This window comes from Electrophorus electricus, chromosome 9 (assembly GCF_013358815.1).
Source record: "Electrophorus electricus isolate fEleEle1 chromosome 9, fEleEle1.pri, whole genome shotgun sequence".
NCBI classification, from domain to species: Eukaryota; Metazoa; Chordata; class Actinopteri; order Gymnotiformes; family Gymnotidae; genus Electrophorus; species Electrophorus electricus.
The window spans coordinates 22,149,517-22,160,257 of record NC_049543.1 but is presented as its reverse complement, the minus strand read 5'-3'; the positions used below and the strand labels follow the sequence as shown (position 1 = coordinate 22,160,257).

Sequence of the window (10,741 nt, the reverse complement as noted above, 5' to 3'; positions counted from 1 at the left end):
AGAGAGAGAGAGAGAGAGAGAGAGAGAGAGAGATAGGAAGCATGAAACAGACGTAATGGAGACGTAATGAGAGAGATCTAGACTTTCTCCTTGCTGACTCAATTACATGCTGAGTACACAAATGAGCCTGTACTATCCAGAGATCTTCAATAAAGAAGAAATTAAAATACACTTAAGAACATTCCTGTACTGACCCCCAAAATAAATTTCCCCTGTTCCCAGCCAGCACTCTTAAGAGAGACTTCAATTAGACTCATGGAAAACTCCACAAGCTGCAAAATAATCTTGGAAACATCTCCTGTCTCTCAAAAGGATAAAAAACCCCCCATATCTTTAGCTCATGTCTGTAGTCCATGGAGAGCCATGTGATGTGTGACAATCAGAATAACTAATTTAAAAGGACCCACAATGACAGTGACCTGTAGGAGAGTGTGTGACATGAATTCCATTCTGCACTAAAGGGGGCTTTGGAATGAGGAATAAGGAATGAAATATGTCAGCGCTCGCTGTAAATGCTCCTCAAACCTCAACGTAAAGAAAGATTGTATTCGGCTCTGCCGTTATACCACGTCCTCGAACTCGGACCCCAGAGGACTGCCATTTAATGCTTTCCTCGCCTGCCCAGACAATCATATGAAGAGCATAAGTTATATGTGGAATATAAATTAATAATCCACATTATTCCACAATCGCTTCAGTTAAAGGACTTCTCAGTTTCAGGACATGGATACAAGAAGACACATTCAGATGCGAGTGTGAAACACAATATATTATGATGTTTTCACCACACACACAATGTCAAAACATGTAGTAATAAATTAGAAGCCAAAAGCCTTTGTTCCTATGCAGTACATTTGGAGCATATGAAATCACACACACACACACACACACACACACACACACACACACACACACACATAGGCACACACTTGTTGGAAAATTGCAGATAAAAAACTAAACACAAGACTTCTGTTATACCTTTAGTGGGCTTCAGATCAAATACATCGTAAAAAAGCAGTACATCAAAAAGAAGACAAATCACTCAAGTTTAAAAAATTCCCCCAAATGTTTTAAACAGTCAGTTTTAGCAGTTTTGTCAAGAAAGCCACAAACTGTGCGATGCTGCAGGAAATGACAAAACATAAAAATTCAGTCTTTTGTTTTAAAAGTCGGAATTCTGTTATTTTTATGACATTAGAAATGTAAGTAATTTGGGCATGAGAAATGAGAAATTGCACTTTAGAGCTACAGTTCCTCAAAGCTTAAGTGACAGAGCTTTACTGACACACAATAACACTAGTCTACCAAACTCTTAGGCTTTTATAAAAATCAATGCACAGCCAGCTGGGAGCTTCATTATAGCACCATTTTTGGTGTGACTGGTATTGTGTTAACGTGTAATAAAAAATCTCTTAAAGCTTTGTTGACTTAATCCAGTTATTCATGGTCAGTGAAACACTATTTTCACTATAGGAAATCCACTTAACTGCTTCAAACTGCTGTGACAGAACAGGTGTGTTGTTGATCTCTTAGCAGTGTCATGCTACTGCCATTATCACTGAGTGTCTTTGCTTGCTGTTGCTGGATGTTGGGAAATCAGTGGTACTGATAATTAGCCATAAACCCCACCGCATACACAGGCTAATTAAGAGGAACGATGAAATAAGACTTGAAGGAAATTAAAAAGAGTTTTTGCAGAGTGAATGTGTCAGAATGAGTACATAAACTAAGACCTTTTCCCTTGGAGATGTAACAGAGATTTTGCTTCAGAACTGACAACACTACACGGCGCATACATCCAGTGGAAAGCCAAGAATGTACTATGGGTGAGCGGAATTTTAATTATCAAAGCATTTGGCTTAGGGACACATGTCTGGTGACCTCTTAACTGAATCACAGTGACAGGACCATATCAGCAGCAGATGCTGACAGCCAACGCCTAGCTTGAACTCCGCGCCTTTTTCAGTTGTCCCTGCGGAATGAAACCTTTTTACTTTCTCCAGTCCCGCTTTCATTCACCGTAGTGGCTGTGTCTGAAGGCCGCGCTGCAGGTTAGCGTCACGGGGCTATCCGAAACAGTAGTACTCATCTGAGTCCACTCTGGGTCGAAGTGGGGATTGGGTCCATTCTGGTTCGAATGTGTCATCCTTAATGACGGGTTGGTCTTTGAAGCTGCCTGATAAGTCAGTGGGAGAGGTATGATCCTCTAGGTCTTCCCCCAGGGTATCCAAATAACTTCCCAGTGAAATCCCATCCAGTTCATCAGTCCTGTCACGGAAGCCAATGATGCTCCCTTGGTCCGATGCTTCCTGACTCTCCGATAGGCTATACAAGCTGCCATTTAAGCTGCTCTCTCGGCTGGCCATGCCCCCTCGTTCCTCCATCACCCAGCGGATGGATTCAATTCCTTCGTTGATTGACAGGAGCTGATGCATCAGCTTGACATCGATGGCACGGAGATGGGCCTAGATTTCGAGGAAATAAAAATCACCTTTTGAATATGTTTAAGATGTGATGTTCATAAGCATGACATAGGCTGACAGCAGAACACATGTCCTGATTTAATTATGAATCCATCCTGTGCACTGAATTATTTAACTACGAATTACACTACAGATGCCAGAAACATCTAGAAAATAAGATGATTGGTAACTAAAAGGAATTGACAATTCTAGAACTTGGAGGTTCTGGACCTAACATTTGGCCTCGTCTGTTAGACAAACGTGTCTGAAAAGTGCCTCTCTCTTAGCTATTCTCCACATTTTAAGGAGAAATTTGTCACCACTGTTTTCACACTTGCGGTCAAGATAGCAAAAGTAAATCACGTCATCTCTCTGGCCGCAGGGAGCTCTGTGCAATGACACGCGGACTCAAATGCAATGCAAAAACAGCGCTGGCAAGGCAGCTAGAAGCACAAAAAGCTTCATGCCAAATTTGCATGCGCTAATGCACGTTCAAAAAAGATGGATCAGAAACACAGATCTGCAATCCTTGTATATAAAGAGTCAAGCTCTTACCATTTGCAATTTGCTGGTACTGTACCATTGGCCTGCCACTGCCTGTGATCTATAGTATAACAACCTCCCTGTCCCTTATATGTACACTCATTTACACATCTGGAATTTAACACAGAGGCTCAGTGAGAGAGAAGACAGCAGCAAGCAATAATACTCCTACTGTTTGCATTGTGCCTACATCCTGTCTTTATGAGATCATTGACTCACTCCATAGCCACTGTGGAATTTTACTGTGTGGACTGAGAGATCCGCGGAGGAGATAGCATTGCAACAAGTGCCAGGGGAACAGCCTGCAGCTTAACCAAGGGGCCGATGTTTTTTCTGTTCTCTAATCTCTTATAATAATAACAATTTTGTTCTCTATTAAATGTGGACAAAAAGGCTCTAATCTGCTGCCAAAAATGCAGAATTGTATTTTGTGCTCCTAACATTGCACTGAAACAGACATTTCCATGTCTGCCCATGTCAATGGATCTAAAGAGTTTATTGGTTTGTCATTGTTTATGTTGGGGGTGTGTGTGTGTGCGCGCGCGGGGGTGCACTGAAACGTTTTATATGCTGACCTGCAGTTTCCCCTTCACTCTTTCACAAAGGGCAAAAGAAACTTTAGGATACGCTTCCTTAAGTGACCAGTGAAGCCTACGCAGGACAGCAAAACCTCTCTTCAGACCCAGTAACACATGTTGAAATGATTAGCACATGTGAAACCAACATCCGAACCTGCTATCGGTGCATGATCAATACCATGACTAATTACATATGCGCAGGCATGAAGGTCATAAAATAAATCAAGGCTATGGACATCCTCAGATGAGACATGTTAAAGCAGGGTGATATTAGAATGTTTGTAAAGGAGCCTGAATTCTGATATTTTTAATGACCTAATGATTTAAGTTTTAAATACTCTTTAAATTAACCCCGTTTTTGAGCTGATACCACGACATTTATATAATACGTTTTAAAACTATGGGAGAAAAAAGTATTATACCACACTATTCAGAGCCCGTGACTGTATGAAATCCATGTTAGGGTGATGACAGTATACCTAAAGCATATGACCCCATTCTAATATGTGTAAACACAACAAATTTATGTCATAAAACAACACCACATAACACTGGTGGCAGCTTAACTTAAGAATCATGCCTGGCGATGCGGTCAGAGGACAAACCCCGGATTGGATTAAAGATTAAGCTTTTGAGTAAATGCAAACTGACAAGTTTGTGCAACAAGTTTTAAAACACCCTGCAAGAAGCAAGGCAAGGAAACTTGTTTTTGAGTTGCTTTTATGCAGTTACTTTCAGATACAATGCAGTAAGAAAGGAGACCCCTGTGAATAATTTATGTTGCCCTGTCTGTATGCTCTCATTCATGAACACTTGCATTCAAAACAAAGTGTGTGAATGACTCTGTGTGTGCCACAGAGCCAGCTGCATGTATTGCTGCTGTCCATTTAACAACTGATCTGAGACTTGGCCTCTTGACCCTTACTGTCATCACTCACTGTTATGGAGAGGGCAGCCAGACAGGCCCCAGGCCAGCTGCTGACATAATGAAGGCACGACACCCATGGACATGAAGTCACTGAACAAATGGTGGCTCTGATGTACAGCAATGCCCTTTTCTGCTCCACAGGCACGAAACAACCTACCCCAGTAACATCAGTTAGAACGGACTCCCTTATAGTCCCTGTATCTCTGCCTGACAGAACAGCAATGGATGTCTAATACAGTTAAAGAGCTTCTCCAATGCTAAAGATACTGGACAAATTATATATATATATATAAAGGGTTAACAATGAACATAAAAAATATGCAAGAAAAAAAAAGCAGGACACTTGTTGGAACAACTTTAACTTTCAAACTGTCAGAGATGTAGAGCACAACTGGAAGAGGCCTGCTCCAAATCGAGTTCATTTTCACTCCATCTGTGTGCGCTCATTTATAATTACATTCAGAACTAAATGAACGGCGACAACAACCCGTGTGCCAGACAAGGAGAACAGTTGCTATAAAGGGTTACTGGAGACAGAACACAATCTTACAAGACCCAGCTCCTGCCTAACTCCTAACATTCGGGGTGATGATGATGATGATGATGATGGCCCGTGCACGAAATCTCTTCACGTGATGGACAGCAGTCTGACATCGCGTGAAAGGCCAGACGGGGCGACAATAATGTGTGAACGACACTTGGATCAAGTGCAGACGGTCCCTCTGATTGAATGGGGGGTTGCTGGTGATCAAAGAACCCGAGCTGGAGTATTTCTGAATAGTTGGATGTTAGCATAGTCTCAGTGACTAGTCCGTCCGTTTTTTTTGCACGGGAGTCTTGTGACTTTAAAAACACGTGTCGGACTGTACGGTTAGTGAAGTTTACGCATGACGTTTATTTCCATTGTACCTGCCCAGGATTATGAGAAGAGCAGACTTTAATGGATTGGACATTACCAAAGTCGTACAACATGCCTATGGGTCACACAGGGATCTGGACCAACGTGGAATAGAAGAACCTCTCACAGTCAAATGAGAGTGAGCAAGACGAGTGGAAAACTAGAGCAAACTCGATTTTACAGCCTTCGTCCAGCCTGTAGACTATAAAATAACCTGCATTAGCCTGGATTATAGACTAATTGAACACAGCCGAATTCATTTATCCAGTCAAGCTCTAGAAAGTGCGTATTTCATTGATCTGACGCAGCATCTCTAAAGTTAAACGAGCCTTCGCTGTTCAGACCGGCTACAAAGAGCCCCGTTGATCCTACTCACCATTTCCTCTTTCAGAAATGACATCTTGCTCTCCAGTCGCTGTAAATCGTTGGTAGCGGACTGGCTGTTCGCTGCTGTCGGGAGTTTGGACTCAGTCTTGCCTCTGTGCACTCCTTCAGCAATGGACCGAATCAAGCTCTCCGGAACTTTGCGGCCCAGTTTCCCCTCTATATCTTTAAAATCCGGTACGATGTTTTCCTCTTCCATAGCTGATCAAGTTTATAAACGTACGGATAAGACCTCGGGCAAGTAAATAATTAATAGCGCGATGAAATTACCGGCCACTGATCCTAGTTCAGCTCAGATGAAGAGAATGATCTTTCCTACAAACACAGTCCGGTTTCTAGATATCAAAAGAATGGAAATAACTACTTGACCATCGAGAGACTTCACCCATCCATAAAGTTAAGGCGGCTTAACATTTGTGGCGCAAAAGTACGAGCCCAGTCCGCAGTCTTCGGCTTATTGCGGACGGATAAAGTGCCCGAACCTGCCCGGGCGCTCAGGGTCCAGGAGCGAGCCCTCCTCGTGGTGCGCGGTGACGGGCTGCGTTTGTACTTTTACGCGCACAGGTGGGGATGCCCTCTCACACCCGCCTGCAACGCCCCCAACCGACTTCCACGCCTGGGCTTGTTCATTTCGCTGCCAGGATTAAGGTTTTTTTTGTGAAATTATTTTCACGTCTGAGAGAAAAGACTCACCCAAATACATTTTTCTTTTGTAGTTGTTAACCAAAATCACGCATTTGCGGTATGTTTTTTCACAAACAGATGTAATGACGGGTCTCTCAATTATTCCTTGTGTGGACTGCCATCTAGTGGCATCAAGAATGTCACACAAAATAGCCTTCGGAGACTGCAAGCACCTGTACCTTGGTAAAAGTAGATTTAGTAAGAGTTTTTTTTTTAATTTTTTAATTTTTTAATTTATTTATTTTTATTTATTGTATTCAGTTGCAGGATGTCTTCAGACTTTTGATTAAAGTGACAGCAATAAAATAACATCCAAATGATGTATACAACTTTACAGAACAATTTTTAAAATACTATTAACGCCCAGATTGCAAAACATTATTTAAAATTTAGTACTAAATGGTATTATGCACTTTTGCAGTACCCAGACGTTGGATTCATATGGCATAAGACACTTCCCCATTCATTTAAAATGCACCAAAATGTAATGAAGCAGCATCAACATTATTCTATGATGCACAAACAATACAAAAGGTCTACCAAACGGAGAATAGTACATTTAAACCACAGACTGGGTCTTGTCATTATGCCTGCTGTCTTGATCATCATAGCACTGGTACTGTTCTCCGAGCAAAGGCTGTCTTCCCTCCGTCTTGTTGGAACTAGTGCGGACGATGCACGTGGTGACAGTGAAGATGATTGCTACAACGATAAGGGCTGCCACCACAGCAATTGTGATGATTTCAGTCAGCGTGATGGGGCGTGCTGGACACAGAATTGCTTGTTATAAACATGTTAAACATGATGCAATGCTGTTTTAATGCATGCACATGACATAATGTTAGAATGCATATATGAACGCACACATATGACATAACACTGCTATAGTATACATACAATGACTTTGAAATGCGACCATTACAAAAGTAATTAAAAAATAAAAGTAATAAAATAGATGTAAAAGAATGAGCAAACAGTTATTTAAACTACAGTCTTTCAACACATTTTCTTATTATTCCTGCAGTAACACATCTGATTCAGCTCATATAACTATCAAACCCTAAATAAACTGAATCATGGGTGCTAAAGAAGGGAACACAACGTGATACTGCAAATTACAGATTATCGCTAGAACTGGATTAAATAAAAATCGCTCTAAAGAACAAAAATGAATCTAATATGATGCATTCACTTCAGGCTTGCCTGATTCATTAGGTCAGTCTGAATGTCATAAAGAGTAAGAACTAAGGCTACACTGCAGTTCCCACCTGGCCACTCAGCCTCATAGGAGTAGCCGAGGTTCTCTGGTGCTGTGGCGAACATTTCTGCATTGGAGACTGGAGGCCAGAAGGGCACCATGTTGTGATGTCTGTTGTGGCCAATCGGCGCGTTCTCCAGCGGGTACACAGCCGATTCTAATACACACACAGACACTCACACTCACACACAAACACAGTGGGACTCGTAGACGTTGAATTAATACTAGGGATTTTGCTAGGGACTCTTGCTGGCTAGGCTACGTTAGATCCTGTAAAGAGCATCACCCATGTCCAGGTTGTGCTACCTGGGTGTCTCCGGAGCCATTCGTCGAAGACAGCATCGGTGAAGGTATGCAGCAGAACAAAGATTGGGTCGTTAGGGGACAGGTGTGTCGTTCCACCTGTCCCATTCAGAAACAGGTGTGCCAGGTTGTGTAGACTACGCACTATGGGGTCGTAGATACCCTCAGGGACACTGTAACCTAGGAACGCAGCACAGAGGATGTTTTTAACATCAGCTTGATAATTACCAAAGTTATAACATCATTATAACTTCTGAACTTGTGTGATGATAGATCCCCTCTACTGCTTTGGGCTTTGGACTGACTTACTGTGAGCAACAGAGGATGCTATGTAAATATAATGGTGGTATTCAGCGGTGTTACTGTGTGTGTGTGTGTGTGTGTGTGTGTGTGTGTGTACGTGTACCTTCAATGGTGTTTCTGAAGCTCTCAGAAGAGGTGGAGTAGAATGGAGGTGTATCAAAATCTTGGACCTCCAGGCAGGCCTTTATGTCCTGAGGCTCAGGGAGCTTCTGCACCATGGGCCGAGCCACATTCCCTGCTGGGTTCCTCCTGATGGGGCCATTTTCAGTACCTGAGTGAGAGAGAGAGAGAGAGAGAGAGAGAGAGAGAGAGAGAGAGAGAGAGAGAGAGAGAGAGAGAGAGAGAGAGAGAGAGAGAGAGAGAGAGAGAGAGAGAGAGAGAGATTTATAGCATTCTCACTTGTTCTGTATTTTGTTTTTTTTCTCCCTGGAAATGGGAACACATCACACAGCCCAAAACTACTTAATATGATATAGTTTTTACCATCTGAAGAAACAATCTGAGAAACAACACTCTTCTTGGTTTGTTGTCGCTCCATCCGATGCTTGGGAATTGTTTATTTTAATAACGTCATGCATAAACAATGACTCTGATGTTGTGTCATATGACTGGAGGCCTGTGTTGTATCCAAGATTATGAAACATTTTTAGACATACCACCCCTATATTTTTTTTAATACTAATGCAAGTTATTTCAGAAAAAATGAAATGAATGTGTTAAGGCGAAAACAAAAGTATCCTATAGGAGGAGAGAGAGAGAGAGAGAGAGAGAGAGAGAGAGAGAGAGAGAGAGAGAGAGACGACGCAGAAGTGAACTCACTGTTGCAGATGGTACCCAGGGTGTCGTAGTCGTCCACGCTCTCGCAGATCACTTGCCACCGCGAGAAGATGGAGTTCGAGCTGATGGCCCCGTCATCGAAGCTGCTGCGCGCGCCCATCAGGTCGTCCGTGCAGATGTCACACTGGTTGCCTCCTATGGCAAAGTCCCAGTACGGCAGCGCAAAACCCGGGTCCTGCAACATGTCCTGGAAAAACACGGGACACTCGCATAGAGGGGATTGCGAGCTTCGACAGCACAACTTTTCTTTTTGAGCTGTAACTGGAAGCCGGCTGAGTAATTACACGTTACAGCCCTGCTTCCTTTCTTATTTGTAAAGCACGTGCGTAAGATGCGTAACATGCATACGTTTTGAAATCCAAGCGCGGAGACGAATGGGATAAAATAAACAGAGTAAAAAGCGTCATAGCACTATAAAGGTAAATCAAATCCCCGCAACATCCGACGCGCGCGCCCTCACCTGCATATCGCGTTCCAGCTGCAGTAGGTGGTACCGATGCCACGTCAGGAACCCGGGGCCCTCGTGAGAGAAGTCCACTCCCCCGAAGCTCGGTTGTCCGCCGCCGAGGAAGGTTTTACTGACAGAGTAGTAGTGCGCCCACACGAAATAGTTGTAGACGGTGATGTTCTGGAACTGCGTGCTGTTGCCGTCGGGTCCAAACACCTCCTCGTAGCGCCGCGTGGCGATGACAACATCGGGGTGCGTAGCACGCTTGGCCCGGTCGAGAGCGTTCACGAAGGCGCGCTTCTCGGCTGGGCTCAGCGTCATGACATTTCTTCTGACTGAGAGAGATGCAGATTAACAATGATAACTAACTACTTTTGCACAAAAATAAAGTTTCAGGCGGTGCTACCCAGCATATCCCCCCAGTATGAAGTAAATAAACCAAACAGCCACATGAGTTTCTTTAAACAGTGAAGAAAAAGTCGCTTTTGGAAGACCAGAGGAAGGTGACATCATTAATGTCGCTCACCCACGGGGACAGGCTGATCGCAGTTCAGCCCGGTAAACCCGTGTCTACATCTCCCGCAGTTATAGCCGGAAAAGTTGCTGTTGCATTGGCATGTGCGATTGAAGAACTTAAAGGGCCAGCGCTCGCGGTCATCCCGCCCGTCGTGGGGGTACTGTGGTCCGTGAGGGCGCAGGTCCACGCGAACAGGCACGCACTGTCCTCGTCCCGTGTTCACTCCGCACGGATTATTGACCTGCCCAAACACAGACGGGCAGCACTGGGCACTCCGGAGAATCTCCGGTGTAACGCATTCTCTTGGAAACTGGGCGCGCACCTTAACGACGCATAACGGCACCAGAACCCAATACGTCCACATTGTACAAAATACGAAACTCTACTGGTCAAGCTGGTTCTCAAACGCATAACAGACGTTGGTGTCTAATATGTGAAATTAGATACCGCCCTGGCAAAAGCCTTGGACTGCTGGAATTATTTCCATCCGAACAGCTCTATGGCTCTAACTGTGCCACGAGACCCGACTAAAGAAATCCCGAGTTTAAATACCGGATTAGCGCATGACTCCGACGTCTCTGATCCCCGCGTGACCGCA

General features: G+C 43.7%; 2 protein-coding genes across 2 annotated transcripts; both read right to left on the bottom strand.

Moving 5' to 3' along the window:
• Nucleotides 1-1,428: 1,428 nt before the first annotated feature.
• On the bottom strand, nucleotides 1,429-6,331 carry LOC113582224 (leucine rich adaptor protein 1-like). The gene is made up of 2 exons (XM_027017884.2): nucleotides 5,786-6,331; nucleotides 1,429-2,465 (listed from the first exon to the last, which is right to left on the bottom strand). The coding sequence occupies exons 1-2, from the start codon at nucleotides 5,990-5,992 to the stop codon at nucleotides 2,067-2,069; spliced, it is 606 nt and encodes a 201-aa protein (XP_026873685.1). The 5' UTR covers nucleotides 5,993-6,331; the 3' UTR covers nucleotides 1,429-2,066.
• Nucleotides 6,332-6,667: 336 nt separating this feature from the next.
• LOC113582223 (5,6-dihydroxyindole-2-carboxylic acid oxidase) lies at nucleotides 6,668-10,688 on the bottom strand. The gene is made up of 7 exons (XM_027017883.2): nucleotides 10,153-10,688; nucleotides 9,639-9,961; nucleotides 9,161-9,365; nucleotides 8,445-8,612; nucleotides 8,042-8,218; nucleotides 7,746-7,892; nucleotides 6,668-7,242 (listed from the first exon to the last, which is right to left on the bottom strand). The coding sequence occupies exons 1-7, from the start codon at nucleotides 10,505-10,507 to the stop codon at nucleotides 7,037-7,039; spliced, it is 1,581 nt and encodes a 526-aa protein (XP_026873684.2). The 5' UTR covers nucleotides 10,508-10,688; the 3' UTR covers nucleotides 6,668-7,036.
• Between the last annotated feature and the right edge of the window lie 53 nt (nucleotides 10,689-10,741).